Source organism: Poecile atricapillus, chromosome 2, assembly GCF_030490865.1.
Source record: "Poecile atricapillus isolate bPoeAtr1 chromosome 2, bPoeAtr1.hap1, whole genome shotgun sequence".
Classification (NCBI taxonomy): domain Eukaryota; kingdom Metazoa; phylum Chordata; class Aves; order Passeriformes; family Paridae; genus Poecile; species Poecile atricapillus.
Window position 1 is genome coordinate 24817288 of NC_081250.1, and position 15761 is coordinate 24833048.

The following is a 15761-nucleotide window of genomic DNA, read 5'->3' on the forward strand; positions in this document are numbered from 1 at the left end:
GGTGTCTTTGAAGCCAGGCAAGTAAGATGGTTTAATTGTTCCATTTTTTATATTGAATACTTCTCCAGTTTTCATGTATCACACAATGATGTTTATGCCCTGGTGGAGGAGAACTCTCTGCAGTTCCCTCTGAAGGAGTCTACCTGGATCTACTTTCTGGGCTGGTACAGCTGGGTTTGTGTTGTCATCTGTGTAACAGTGGGAATACTTAATTGAATTCTTAAATATCTGCAGTTGATTCTTTGCTTGCTGAATCTGTACAGATAAACTTGTTTATGCAAATAACTTTTTATTGGTTTACTATAGGAGTTATGAAGGTAAGGGTACAAGTAAAATGTGTCTTTTCTAACCTAAATGATTCTATGATTCTATGCAAATGCATGTACTTGCAATTCATTTTCTTAGAAAATATAATGAAAGATCCTTCTGTTAAACAGTTTCAAATAATGTTTCCATACAGATTTCAATGAAGCAGTTCCAGAAACAGAGAGGCTGGACTCCAAAGCACTGAAGACTCGAGCTCATCTCTCGGTGAAGAACAAGCGGCAGAGGCCTTCCAGAACACGGCTGTATGATAGCATCAGTTCAACTGATGGGGAGGACAGCCTGGAACGAAAGGTGAGAAGGCCTCTACCCTCTCTTTCAGGACTCCTGTGGAGTACTAGATTGCCCCTGTAAGTCATTTCATCCTCTGCCTTTATCCTTTCATTGTAGCACAGGCAGTATTTATGCCTCTGTGGCCAGTCTGCTGTGAATGTCCTTGAGTGATGTGCAAGTCCGGTCTCCTTTTGAGTCAGCACACCTGGTTTTTTGGTTCTGTTGTGTTTTAACTGGAATCCTGGTCTGTTTGATCTACATGTGCTTTATAATGCAGAGTGGATCTTTTCATTTATGCAGGAGGTGAAAGGAGCTTGAATTGTGCATTTCTCTCTTTGTTAATTTGTTACCACAATTGATACAATATTTGCTCATTGTTTTGTCCTAATCTGACTTCGTCTGAAAGCAAATACCAATAAACACTCTGTGTGGTATCAAAAGGTAATGCCTTGAACTGCTACAGCATTTCATACAAATAGAAAGCTACATAATGAATAAAAGAATTGCATGTTCAAAGTAAATCTTGCTCTGTTTGCTTACTAAGTGGTATAACCTGCTTTATAATCTCTTATACCAACAGCCATCACACAGTTACAGTAGTCCCATGCACATTTCAAAATCACCACTGCCCTTATGCATGAGAGCATCCTCACCAGCATCAGATTCTGGTGCTTCCTCCCTCTCCCCCGTGGCTAGCAGTGCAGCAATCTCACTTGACAACCTAACTGAAAACCAAGAAGAAGAACAGCACCACAAAGGAGGTGTCCTTTCCCCATATGCTCGGGGAGACACTCCACTTTCCTCTCCTTCAAAATCTGGGCACAGCTCTGAAGCATCTCCTTTGCATCACCCAGCTGGCAGAAATATTTTACAGGATAAAGGTATTACTGTTTCTTTTTACAATAAATTGATGCATCGTTTTGCTCACTTAACAGCTATCTACTTTATGGCCTTTTGTTGTGCAGCAGTACCTTAGCAACTAGAAGGTCATCGTCTTTTCTAGGTCATTTCTTTTGCCTAACTATAGGTCCAAAATTTTAAAATTACCTTGTATGATGGTATAAGAAAAGGACAAAGTCTGAAATGGGATAAGGAACTGCTTCCTTTTTTTTTTTCTTACTTTCTTAGAACTCACTGAAAAAATGGGGAAATTGCCTTTAAAAAAATGCTGTATTGTGTTTTTTTAAAAAAAATATTATTTGGCCTTGGGACACCTCCATATTAAAAACATGCTTAACACAGTGTACTTACTCAAATAATGTGATTTTGGCACTGCTAGATTAATTTTTGGGAGGTGCAGAAAGGAGCGTAAAGCAAGAACAGATTGCAGCTTTTAATTGCTGAGAGGGAGAAAAGTCTAGTTTAATGAGAGGTTAGTGTCTGGAGATTTTTCATTTACAGAAAAAATAAAGTAATTTATTGGGGAGATTGGCCTCGTTATCAATTTAATTCAGATTCTTGAAATGCTAGGTGGATAAAACAAGATGCATTTTTATGTAGCTCAGGTATATGTCTCAGATACCAGTTTATTATAAGAATAACCAATATGATATGTCACAGAATACTGAGCTGTCCTTTTCAAATGTATTTCAAAGTCAAAATGAGCATTTGACACCACTTCAGCATTCTTAGCAATGCACCTTGTATTCTCAAACTGTTACATAAGCTAAAATACTTAATAAAATGTTGATCATAAGTGAGGTCTGCAGGAGGAGGTCTAGATAGGTTCATAACCGACTTCAGCTTGCTTGAATTAACTGAAAAGAACAATTTATTGAAAGATTTGTGTTTGTGTGTCTTAAAAGACTTGCTACTTATTTGCTACCCTTTTTTTTCTTCATCTTTATACATGGCTTTCAACAGATTCATAAATAACAGTGGTGTAATGAATCTTTACTGAATTTAGGATAGATTAATATATTGCAAGCATTTTTTTAATGAGTTCTGAAATTGCTAGTTGTAACTAGGTTAAATTGTTAAGGATTCAAAATTAAATTCAATATTTGAGTTTTGCAAGTAAAACTAAGGGTGTGAGCACAAGTTTGTGACTTTACAGAGTCAGCTTGAAGGTGTGATTGGTTTGTCAGGGAAGTCCTAAATCCTCCATTTCCAACTGATGTATGAAAAATACCTTGATAAAAAAATTAGTGGAAACTAACCTTGTAGTGTAACGAATATGGTATTGCATTCCACCCACTGTGTCACTTTCCATTTTAGGTTTGAAAAAAAATCTGTCTAAATATTGCTGTCATGCTTTCCTCCTGTGACTGTTAAGTAAACAAACGATGTTTTTGGGTGTGTCCAATTCTGCTGAGTAATACATTAGAATTAACCAGAGCAATATAATTTCAAGTACAAATAATCAAATTTAATAAGTCCTACAAAGAAAAGAAAGCTACTAGAGCAGTTGTTTGGCAACAAGTGCTGCAGCAATGCTATTTTAAATGGTTGTTAATTTGGCTTCTAAACTCCTACAGCTGAGAAGATAAAAAGAGGCATTTGATTTGTTTTTTGTGTTCAGGTGGGGTTTTTTGGAGGTGGAAAGAGAGCTCCTCTGTGGACACACACATGGCTGTGAGTTAGTCTCTCAGCAGCAGAAGTCAACATTAGCTAGCACACATTTGTCTTCTTTTTCTTACAAGATCCTGCAGTGCTGTGGGAAGGGCTAAAGTGGCATGAGATTAGTTTTGTTGCAAAATGATGAGTTTATAACCACAGCTTTGTCATAAATACGTGATGAGTTTATTTTCTTCAGTTGTGCCTGGTTTGTGCAGCAGCATCAGCCTTTGATAAGGCAGCGAGGTGACCGCGGTGGGCAGCGCTCACTGACATGCGGCTGCTGCAAGTGGGCAGGGGACTGAGGTCCAGTGTCTTCCATCAGCCACACAGTGCTGCAGCTTTAGGCTGGAGGCTGAAGGTGGTGGGTTAAACAGCTTCTGTGAGATTTATTCTGAGAAACCAGCTTTCCCTTACCTTCTTTGAAGAGCTGCAAGGAGCCAGGGAAGATGCACCAATCCAGGGTGGCCAAATCCCCCTCCTGCCCAGGCAGGGGTGCCTGTGGCTCTACTCTTGGTCACTGCCATGTGCAAGCATTCGTGCATGCAAGGAAGTAGATTCAGATCCACTCTGCCACTGAAGCTGGTTTTGGGAACTAGCTTGTCCATTTTCCACTCTGTCCCAAAGCAAACACAAATATTTTCCTCAGCAAGTCATTATTTAAAGGGCCCTGGCGGGCCCCGGATGTGTGGGAGGGGGATCGTATGGATATAAGAGCTTGAACAGAAAATATGCCATTCCAGGTAGCTGCTATGCATTCCAGCTGAGCTCTCCAGGCTATTCTTTTCTGCTACAGCAGCAAAATTTCCATCTCCTAAATGCTTTAATTATTTGCCCAACACAAAACCACTCTATAGTATCTTGACTTCCATTAAGAAGTTTCTTAAAAAACCCACTGCCCCTTGCCCTGAAGCCCCACTTGCCTGTGAATAGTAGTGTGAAAATAAATGTTGCAAGTTTTATTTTTTATGATGATTTTGGCAGTGTTAAATGAGAAGTGTGCATTAAAAATGAAAGAGGAGCTGTAAGAGGAAAGAGGAAAGAAGTATGCACAGTGTAGGGTTGATTCAGGGTGCATTGCCTAAAGTTCTCTTCTACCTCCATGGGAAATGAATTTCTTAATCAGAGACTTCATCATGCTTTTTTTGTTCTTATTACTTTCTTTTGTTTGCTTTTTTGGAATGAGATTGCTCATTAGTTGTTCCTGAAATTTATTTTTTTTTAACCTAAGGACTTGTGTTGGTGGAAATAGTATAGCTTTTAGTGTGAGTATTGCAAAAGGCTTATTTTTCCACTTTTCAAAGGATTTAAGAAACATTGCACATTAGATTTTTTGCTCAAATGAAAATTTGGGCAGATGTTAGCTACAAAGCAATGCACAAAATTCTGTACACACAATTGACTGTCCTGTGATATTGCTGAGGTACTTTGAGTTAATTTTGAGGGTTGAGTTTAAGTCAGCAACACTAGGTGAAATCCACAAACCCAGCAGTGCTTCCAGTTACAAGTTGTGTATGTCTGAGGTCACTTTGCAAAAGCCACCAAACCACAAGTGACATGAATGACTGACCTTCATTTGCTTCCTCTAGGGTATTTAGGAACACTGTGGTTAAGAGTCACTGTGTCTGAATTTTTTAACTACTGTGTGTTTTCTTTTAGCTTCCATATAGATTTCACAGGATGTTTGCCAGACTCACATTCATTGTTTTAGTTTTATAGGTACTGCAGCCTGTTTCCTCTTTAGGGTTTAATAGCATTTTTAGAAGAGATCAAAAATTGATAGATGCCTCAGGGCAAATTTACTAACCAAGCTACTTTTAGGTTTTGGCGGGGGGGATTGATGGTTTTTAAATTCAGAATGGTTAGATTTTAGGTAACATGTTCAGTTTAACAAAGATGTTCAGGCTAAACTGATTAACTCTTTCATATCATGTCCATCATAAAAAGTACCCTTGGCTCCAAAATTCAAAAAAGAATTTTAGAAGTCATTTTGGAAGTAAATCATACATAACAAATTAATTCTGTAAAAAATAAACTTAAGCAAACTACTGCTGAGTTTAAAAATGGATTAATTGCAATGAATATTTTTTATTTTTCATTTTATTACATATTCATTAAAACTCAATCAGTATTAACTTTTGATTTTCTTTAGTTAAAATAAGATTTTTATGTATTTTCAAATTCTGAAAGTTTTTATTTCTAGTCCTCTTCACACCATCTTCCTAAAAATGAGAATTCCCCTAATTAAATTTTGTACTCACACAAATGTACATGTATGGGTATCTACTTACGAAAAGATACAGAAAGTGTTCGGGATGGAAAGTAGCAATTTAAGTTAATAATGTACATTCTTCCATGTACAAATGTATCCTAGATGGTGCCACAAGTGCTCAGGCAGCAAGAACAACTAGCCCTACTATAGGGCATACAGAAAAACTAAAGCGAAAACTTGCAGATCTTGGGTAAGCATTTTGTTATTTAAAGTACTTTTTCTTCTTCATTAAAAGGATTGAAAGTAAAATTAAAAAAACAGTTTCCTGATGTTTTCTAATATTCTTATAGGGCTCCCTTGAGAAGGAGTTCAAGCAAGGGCAAGAAGAGGAAAGAGAAAGAAGCTATTAGGGTGACCTATGGCAGTAGGTATGAGTGAGAGATTGAGGATGCGAGAAACTGTGTGCTAGAAACATTGGAAAAACCGAATCATCCTAGAAGATGGAATATAACAGTCCCACTGACTTAATAAATAAGTGTTAATCTTTGAGATAATCTGAGTTTACAAAAGACTAACGTATAATCTAAAGATACTTGGAGGTTTATAATGTCATAGAATCATAACTGGCAGTCTCAAGCTGGCAGTGACTCATGAGGATCATCAAGTCCAACTCGATCACTGCTGCTGTTGCATCCACTAATGGGATTTGCAGAAACAGATTTTCAGAGCAGCCCTATGAAATGCAACCAGTCAGTTAATAATATCCATGAACCAGAAACCTTGACACAATTCCACATTTATTTTTTTTTAAGCTCCCAGAGTGACGTTGAGCAGCAGCTGTTCACTGCAGTTTTGCGGCACCCACGTGAGGAACACTTTCAGAAGGGTTTGTTTTTTCCTGAAGATAAATATCTTAAGTTGAAAAATAGGAAAAATGCTGACTGCATGTCATGTCAACAACTTTCAGGCAAGGAATAGTGACAACATCACCAGCAGTAGAACTGTATAAATAAATAAATGAATGTTCACAATGACAGGAGGCAATCATCTCTGCAAGCTAGAGTAGATTTTTATTGAAGGCCTCTCCTTACATGTATGTTCTAAAAGTATAGAAAGGACATAGCAACCCAAAAACTCTGCATATAAAACAATGCAAAAAACCTACACAATAAAAGAGCTGTTGGAAGAAAGCAAAGTTTAAATGCTATTCAAAAAAACATTGTGTTGGAAAATCAGTATGTAGCCATTTGTGCAGTTCTGCTGGCAGTCTGGTATATGGAGACTCAGTGACAAGTACATTGTGTAGCTCCATTAAGTCAGAAAAGAGAAGAAACCTTCCTTACTCCCTCAGGCACACTGTGCTGAAGTGCAATGTTCTGTCTCAGCATACATTTGTACATTTGTATTCTGCAAATATCTGGCAGGATCTTCAGTGATTTTAGGCAGCAGTCATCACCTCTCTGCTGGTGTCAGAAAACCTGTCCCAGTGCATCTGCTCACAGCTGACATGGAATCAGTGATACTCACTGCTGGGTTTCCCTAGTGACAGGGAGAGGTTTCTTAAAGCCAAATCTCTGCACTTTATGTGGCTGTGAGGCAGCTAGTGCCCTTAGCAGGGTGTTAGACATCATGCAGCATTTAGATAGCAAGCCATAGGTTGGGGGAAATGAATGTATGCTTGTTTGAATGACCCTTATGCCAACACAAGATGTTACAGATGTTTGTGGGATCTCCCAGGTGTCTTCCTTAGAGAGAGCAGATCTCAGTGTAGAGATCAGCTGCTTATTAGTCCATGTGATAAATCAGTTCTTTGTGTTGCCTCTTAATATTTCTTTAATACAGTTCAATATTCCAATTACAATTGCTGAAAGTAGTTTATTACTGCTTTCAAAGTTGAAATTTATGAGCATTTTTCATTCTTACTTGACCTCTGTTACCTGGAGCGTAACTGTTTCAGTGTAACTGTTTTTAAACAGTCATTGCCACTTCTTTTGTTACTAACTCCAAAGAATTTGCCTCAGAAGAAATGTGAGGATGTTCTCTCTACAAGTCCAAAGCTGTATAAGCTCTTTGAAAGATGATGATGAAAAGACAGCGTTATTATTACAATTATTATTACAATTATGTCCATTACAGCAACTGATTGATTTAGAATTAATCATGTTGTCAGATGAGTGTTGCATGCATTATTTTGCCAATACTAGAAAGTAGGGCTCTGGATGTGTAAATAAAATCCCAAATTATTTCCTGAAACTACCACTAATGCTCCAGATATGAAAAAATACCCCATTTAAGTAAGGAGCATATATTTCCCTGCCTGAAGTGAGGTAATTTGGGCAACAACATTTGTATATACTTTCTACATTCAAGCAAGGTTAGAGGATGGGAGGAATGTAAAGGACTGGGTCAGATATATCCACCTTTCTTTTAGTTGCTAAGTGGAGTAGGATTGTCCTTCTGCTTCTAGAGTGGGGGTCCTTTGACAGCCTCACTTTCATCCATATGGAAAACAGGCTTCACAAATTATGTGGTCTTGTGATTGTGTTAATAATGATTTAGAAGCTGTCCAGAAGGTAGATGTTGAGGGAGATTTACCTCATTTACACATGGCTGCTAGGAGCAGTGGGATTTTAATGCTCTGAAGCATTAATATATATGTTGATGTAAATAATATGATTCTATGACATATGCATAAATTCTTGGAGGCTGACATTTTGCATAATTATTTTTAATTTACATACTGTACTAACAATATATTTAGGAAATAAAATTTCAGCATTTTTGTTTATAAGTGTTACCTTTGCCTTGATTACTGCAATCTTTGTTATTACAAAGAGAGAATCTGATAAAGTCCCGTAGGTGTTTCTTTCATTTTTCTATCTCAATATTTTTAATATTTGATTTATTTAAAAGCAAGATAATAGTACCTGGTGTATTTAGCTGTTGTAACAAAGGAGCATCTCCGTAGATGGATACAGATGCATCTGATGGACACTGCTTCATTCTGCCTGTGCTCAATATCCAAGCCAGATCTTCTCTGGGAACCAGGGCCCACTTGGGTCAGTGCTGAATCTAATGATTTAATCATGCTGAGATACCACTGGGGCTCAGAACTGCACAAACACAGTGTGTGGCTTCTTGACAGGAGCTGTGTCTCATCCAAATGGTGGGAGTATAGGCATTTTCAGCTGGCATCTGTCTCCATTTGCTGGATGTATGTTGTCTTAGAGAAAGCCTGAGTTAGAAAAATAATCAAAAGAACACACTTTTTTCTTTTGCTGAAAGAGGGATTTCAGGCATACCCCTACCAGCTTCATGCCACTCAGTTCTTTAGTCACAGCTACATGGAATGTCACTCTTTACAATTAACTGCCTCTGTGGCATTTTGTTTCCCCATCTTTTATAATCTAATGCATATTCCTGCTCCTTTCTCTTAAACAGGACTGTCAGAGAGATGCTGCAGAAATCAGCAAACACTAAATCTTTAGCAGAGCGATCCTCCTCTCTCCCACACTGTGTACCATTCACATGGTATGGAGAGAGCGGCAAGGGATCCAATTCTTCCAGCAACCTGCCGTCGCCTACCAGCTCAACTGAACCTTCCTCTGAAAATTTAAGCCCAGCTAAAAAAGGGTCAAAGGTAGAAAATAAAAACTACCTTATTCCCACTGTGTTGAGTAGCATAATTGGCTTTGTGATTCTGGAAAAAAGAACAGGCCAATATGTGACTACTACAATAAACAGTGCATGGTGTTCATTGTACGATAACAGCCCATCCAAACAGAACATCTCTGTCATTGTACCATTCCCTGTTCTACCTTTTTTACTCTGTCTTAATGTACATTATTCCAGTAAACTAACTGTGGTGTGCTGTAGCGTAACAAAAGCAAGTGGTGCCAGTGGAAATTAGCATTTGGATCCACTGAACAAATGCTAGATTTGTGTATTCAGTTATAGATCTTTCCTTCATTCTTCAGGACTGGTAGTGGGAATACCCATGTTCAAGTGAGGTATTTGCAAGTGAAGAAATGCTGTATGCCGTCAGTCATCTGCCTTTTTTCCCCCAGTAATGAAATCTGTTTGTCATGCATGCTGGATGTTGGATTTAATTCTCTGTATGAAGATGCTTGAACTGTAAATATGAACTATTGCAATTTAATACATCTGTGTGATTCCTTTCTATGTGCATGAATGTTTCAGCATGACAATTCCTTACATAACCTTTATTTATAGTAATATACTTTGCTTTTTCATGTTTGTTTTCACTTCTGGAAAATACTTCTTTGGCTGTAACTTCTTATGACTTATGGCAGTTGTTTTTTTTATATTGGTCTGGTATAAAGAAGCAAATACGGTTCTCAACTTTTTATAGGAATATGAATCAGAAATCTCATTTCTCTGTCTTCTACCACCAAATGCATGTTCATAATAGCAGTTTCCACAGGCATTTCTTACTTTTTTGATGCCAAAAGCTGGTGAAACATTACTTCTGCTGTGCACTAGGTTGTGCAAGGTCATACCTGTTCTTGTGTTACCTGGAAGGGAGAGCAACACAAGGCTTACAGCAGTCCAAATCAGATTGATAGAGAAGACCCCACCAATGAAATCTCTGAACAGAAATTATTTGATTACCTCTTCTCTTTTAGGAAAAAAAAAAAAAAAAAATTTTAGACCCATAAATCCTATGTATGTATTTAAACAAACATTGTTTAAAAATATTTTCCAAATGGGGAAAAAAGCACACTCTTTTAGATAGTATTAGGTTGAGGTTGTGGGGGCTATCCTAATTATTACCAGGCCTCAGCTATCTTGTGGTTTTGCTGTAGAAAGTGAAATTTGAAAAGCCATTGTAAAGCTGAATCTTGCACAAAACAGAGGTGAAAGAAAAATCAGAGTACTTAAAAAAGAAAAATATGTTCTTCACACAACAGGAGGTAGAGCTGTTGAACTCCTGGCCTAAGAACGCTGTGTGGGCTAAGGAAGCAGCTAAGGAAGCTGCTCAGATTTTCTTCTCCTCTATAAAGAGCTGGGAAAAACAGAACAGGAATTCTAAACGTAGGTGAGAGAAAAATGATTGCAAAAGTATTCTTATGTTCTCTGAAAAGTTTGCAGGCTCTTAAATTAAGAGTTTCTGTAGTGATATTCAGGCTTTCAAAACACAGCATGATACCAATATTTAGTTGGATTTCTAGCAAAACTAAGAGGAACAACACTTGATATTTTTGGAAGTCTTCATGTTTTCAGGAAAGACAGGTCAAGTATTTGAGGGGGACAGATAGAAGGATAACTTTTGTAGTGCTGTTTTTATTGTTTCACTTTCTAAAGTGAAGGTCAAAGATTAATTTGATTTAATACTCATTTAGATGTTAGAGAGTAGAGGTCTCTGTATTGTCAAGTGTGTATTCAAGTTAAATTGAATATCATGGTGTCCTTAATCTTTTATATATTTTGGTTTTTTCATTGTTCTCCCTCTAGTGTGAAATACTTGTAAATTTTTGTCTTATTCTAATGGTAATTTTGTTGTATTCCTGAAAAATATGTGCTTGCTTTTGCTATTGTTTGCTGTAAGATGTGATGTATCTGATTGCATTGTTAAGAAACAACAGGGTTTATTTTATGATTATTAGTTCAGTAAATAATATTCAGTTTCCAGAGATACTTCTTACTTTCAGTTTCAGGTTTTTTTCTAAAGGCATAGGCAAAGAGGGAGGATCCTTTCACTTTTCAAGGAGATTATTTGGGACTCAGAAGTGGATTCACAGGATATTCTCCTTGCTCTTTCAATAGGAGTTTTCACTTCTCTCTGTTAATTCTCTGTCCTATTCTTTGTGCTACTGCCTGTGCTACACTTCTCCTAAGTATCTGGAGGACAGTAAATGCTAATGATTAACCTGCAGAAGCAGTAATTTAGCTCCAGGATAAGAGCCAGCATCTTAAGAATCTGGAAGTTGCTTTTAGACACCTTTGTTATTCATTGAGGCATTAATCTGGCAAAGGTGTCTCATGAAATAAAGAGTGGTAAAAATACTGTGCATTCTATAAATAGTAACACTATAAACCATTAGACTTCCTCATGTGTATTGTGATTTGATAAATGATTGAAATCACTCCTGAGCTATGCCAACATGGAAGACAGAAAGCAAATTTCCCTTTTAGACACACCTAAACAATAATTTGTCCATTCTTACTCCTCTTTTTCTCCACAGAATTTCACATTCAATGATGATTTCAGTCCCAGCAGCACAAGTTCAGCTGATTTGAGTGGTTTAGGAGCAGAACCTAAAACACCAGGCTTCTCGCACTCCTTAGCACTGTCATCAGATGAGGTATGCGGATGAATTGCTTAATTTGGGAAACAGTTCTTTTCTTTTTCCTATGGAATCTCACTTGATTACTCAAATAATAAAGGGAATGTTTTAGGCAGAAAGATTGGAGGAGGAAATTAATTTTGGTTTCTAAATTCAGTTTTTTTCTTGTTCATATAATAATGACTTAAAATAATGCCACGTGGCACTGTCGTAGGGAAGTGGAATGCAGTTGGTGTCCTAAGAGATGCTATATCCTCACACTTGCCAATACATTTTTTCTAAATACATACATATGGACATAATATAGATATACACACTATACATCTATAATATAGATATAAACACACTAAACTAGGCCTAAGACAGTTTTGATATACCAAACAAAACAGTAAAGTTTGGTAAATGTAGTTGAGATGTAAGGCACCTTCACCTACCCCAGTTTTTACCGTGGAAGAATGACCTGTACGTGCAGTAATTGTGTGTTACTGTACCTGAATGTACGTGTACTGGTTATAATGTCTATGTCTTAATCCACTTTGCATTCTTTGTGCTTGCTTTGCACAGTGGATTTGAAGTCAATGACTCCAAACCAGAGCTTTTTCATACAATGATAAAGTAAAAAGGTATTCCTAACCCTGTTAACTGGTGACATATTTGAGGTGAATATAATGTATTGAAAATACTCTTAAGATACTAGTTTTGTAACTCAGTTGTAGGTGAGGTTGTACGATTTGACAGTAGCTGACAGCACATCTTGTGGAGTCAGAAAACCTGTGTATTTGTTCTTTTACAAACACTCCATAAGAACTTCACGTTTATCATGTGAGATTTGTGCCAAATTGTTTTTACTAGAGAGGGGGAACTCAAAGTATCTATACCTTCTGTACCTTTTTGTTGTTGTTTTAATCATAGGTAGTTTTTTTTATTACTACCTCCATGGTTTACTTGGGTTTAAAGAATGAAAGCTTTTCTGTGCAGCTCTCTTTGCCAAACTGCAAGCCTCGAAGCCCAGCCATTCTTTTGAGGTTGCTTTTACTTCAGGTAATTAAGGGCAAAAATTTATAACAGAAGGAAACAGCACAGAGGTCTGCGTATGCTGTGAATTACTGAAAATAGCAAAATCATCACTTGCACTTTATTTAGTGTTAGTACTGTCATTCTAATGTATTTCATTATCTTACCATGTTTAAATCCCCTTATATTATGTATTTGATTGTGGCAATGTCCTGTTTCTAGTGGTATTGAATTAAAAGCTTGAAAATCCTTTCATTCTGTGTGTTCAGCTATTACTTTGTAAAATACCAGGCCTGAGCAGGTCCATAAAAATGATTGTGTTTTCTCCATCCTCTGCTGTGTTCCAAATTGCTGCCTCCAGATAAGGCAGCAAGAGCTGCCCTGGAAACCTCCGCAGCCACCCTGGGCAGGGAGGAGGCTGGTGCTGCTCCTCAGCCTTCCACAGCACATTGCTGCAAGCACTCCTCTGCTCTGGCTTCCCCAGGAGCCCCATCAGCATTTCTCGAAGATGGAAAAATGGAAGGGTGGGGAGGGAACCCAGTTCTTGAGTTGGTTCTCCCCTAATTAAAGAGATTTTGCTCTTGGAAATTGGAGCCATCAGAGAGGTTCCCACCTCTTCTAGGGTGTCAAGATCAGGAACTCCAAAGGGGTTTCCATTGATGTAGTGTCAAATTTAGCTGCCAAATCATATGTGTGCTGAGCTTTGAACATAACCTCTTTGTATCTAGAAATAATTCCTTTTAAAGAAATCTTGTTGGTTTTAAGTAGCCCTAACTGTTTGCAGATCTTGGTGCTGCCATTGCCTGAACTTTCACATGCTGTTACATGTTTGGTATTTTGTTTCTATAATGCTTTTCTTTCCCGTTTCTTTGTTGCTCCCTCACTCAGAGCCTGGATATGATTGATGATGAGGTGAGATACTAGCGTGCTGTTGTGGTGAATTGCGTGCCTGTCACGTGGCAATGTACTGTCTCCTTTGCAGAGTCACATTTCTTGTCTTGTGGTGTTGTGTGGCAAACACCCTTGTTGGCACAGAACACACAGATGTCACTGGCTCCTCTTTCCTTGTCTTGAGTTGCCTTCTCCTTGTTACTGAGTTTTCAAGGCCACAGCAAACTGAACTTTTTGTGATATGCTGGAAGCAGGAGGAGGGTCAGTGTCAAAACAAATCTACCAGACCAGGCATTAGCTGTGCTGAGCTCATGCTGGCAATAGTAGAAAAAGATAGTGTCCAGCCCTGACAACTGGACAGCCAGAAGCTGAGAGAGCTCCCAGCATCATCTAACCTAAAAAAAAAGCTGCTCTAACAGCAGACAGCTGCTGCAGCCTGTAGCAGCTGCTTTGCTGACTACAGTCAGGACAGAATAGCTTTTGTTTCGGGTCCCACTGGCATACCCGTGGGTGGAATAAAGTGGCAGAGCAGGGACATGGGTCTGCTCCAGCAGTTGATGCCAGACTTGCCCTTTTTGGTAGGGTTTGTGCTCTCACCCACAGCAGTGGTGAGAGCAGGGCCAGGTCTGTAGGATCACTGTGTGTTCTGTACCACTCCTCTGTGTCATCTTGTAAGTCTTCTTCCATAGACAGTATCAGTGTCACTGGCGGTTTGCTATCATCACTTTGAACTCTAGAGTGGTTTTCTGAGGGTTTAATTTTCCCCTGATATTTTTTTTTAATAGTTTGAACAAATAATAAAGATCTGTGAATGAGCCGAGGAAGTGGAATACGAAATTTACTGCATCCTTTAGAAACCTGCTAATTTGAAGGAAAAAGTCTTGTAAGGGGATGGGAGGCATACATGGTTTGAATTGTGCCACCTGGCCATTTCAGTCCCTGCTTGGATTAAAAGGAATTCCAGGTTCTTTTCCTTCTGTGATTCTATAGATAAAAGACTTTTTGGGTACCTTGTACTCATTCTTAGATGTCTGGTTAGATAGAGATGTAATATAACAGTGTGAAATTATTATTACTGTAGTGCAAAGATAGTTTGTGCAGAAAAATGTTGTTACTCATCTGCGTTGCACTTTAATAATACTGTGGAATATTTTTGTCACAGATCCTTGACGAAGGACAGTCTCCGAAGCACAGTCAGTGTCAGAGTCGTGCTGTTCACGAGTGGAGTGTGCAGCAGGTTTCCCACTGGTTGATGAGCCTGAACCTTGAACAGTATGTTTCTGAATTCAGTGCCCAAAACATTAATGGGGAGCATCTCCTTCAGCTGGATGGCAGTAAGCTCAAGGTAATTAATTAGGCTTCAAGATTAACTGAAGTATTTTTCGTCACTTTAAATCATTTCAAAGGCAGTAAGAATTCACCCAGAAAGCAGCAAATCCTTGTGCACAGAGTCATGATAGGCCAGAATAATAAACAGAAAGTATAAAGCCATGGCAACGCTTTAAGAAATTCCCATATGCACTTGGATTCTGAAGCTTCAGAAATGCAAGGCATTTGCTCTGTAAAAATTTTCCATGTGTATAACGTACCCATATTTGCATGTGCAGATCATACAGCAGTGTGTGAAAGTAGTATTTGCATGCACGTATTTCTCACCCACCTCTAATTTGTGAAAGGGTGATTCTGAGAAGATAGATACATATCAGAAATAGCAAGGGAATAATGGATTAATGGGATATGGGACGCATAAGCTGATACCAGTTGTAGTATGTTAGAACTAAATAGGGTTTTGATGTATAAAGTATGCATTGATTCTTGTAGTAAAAATATGAGCCTAGTTCAGTCAAAAATACAGGACAGAGTTGCAGGAAGCTCAGTAGATCTGGAAGTCCAAGTTTGGTGTTTCTTTTCTGAATTTTTTGGTGGCACTTCGCTGACTATGTGTCTTAGAAGGCTGCAGGTGAACTTTTGACTGAGGCATAGCAGTGAGAATTTGGAATTCTTGTTCTGTGTGGACTTAGATGATTTCAATAAAACAATTTATTTGCCTAATTTGAGCAATGAAATCAACATTGGTGGTGGCAATGAGGTCTCACGCTTTAGTATTCTAGAAGTAAGAAGCATGAAGTGTAGTACTTGCACATCAGTGATGTATCTGAGTCTCTGAGAGATTCACTTTGTTG

The 15761-nt window shown here is 38.2% G+C and overlaps 2 protein-coding genes across 4 annotated transcripts in view; both read left to right on the forward strand.

The window, feature by feature from the left end:
* PPP1R9A (protein phosphatase 1 regulatory subunit 9A) overlaps positions 1-15761 on the forward strand; it is a 133095-nt gene that overhangs the window by 111611 nt on the left and 5723 nt on the right. For 2 of the 3 annotated variants that reach the window (XM_058830763.1, XM_058830762.1), the window contains exons 12-18: positions 461-618; positions 1178-1478; positions 5528-5615; positions 5716-5793; positions 8807-9005; positions 11572-11691; positions 14741-14923. In XM_058830763.1, the coding sequence (XP_058686746.1) occupies positions 461-618; positions 1178-1478; positions 5528-5615; positions 5716-5793; positions 8807-9005; positions 11572-11691; positions 14741-14923 (1127 nt within the window). The remainder of the gene's footprint in view (positions 1-460; positions 619-1177; positions 1479-5527; positions 5616-5715; positions 5794-8806; positions 9006-11571; positions 11692-14740; positions 14924-15761) is intronic. The other variant, XM_058830764.1, reaches the window with a different exon arrangement.
* DYNC1I1 (dynein cytoplasmic 1 intermediate chain 1) overlaps positions 1-15761 on the forward strand; it is a 411944-nt gene that overhangs the window by 111069 nt on the left and 285114 nt on the right. The gene's annotated exons all lie outside the window — the stretch shown is intronic.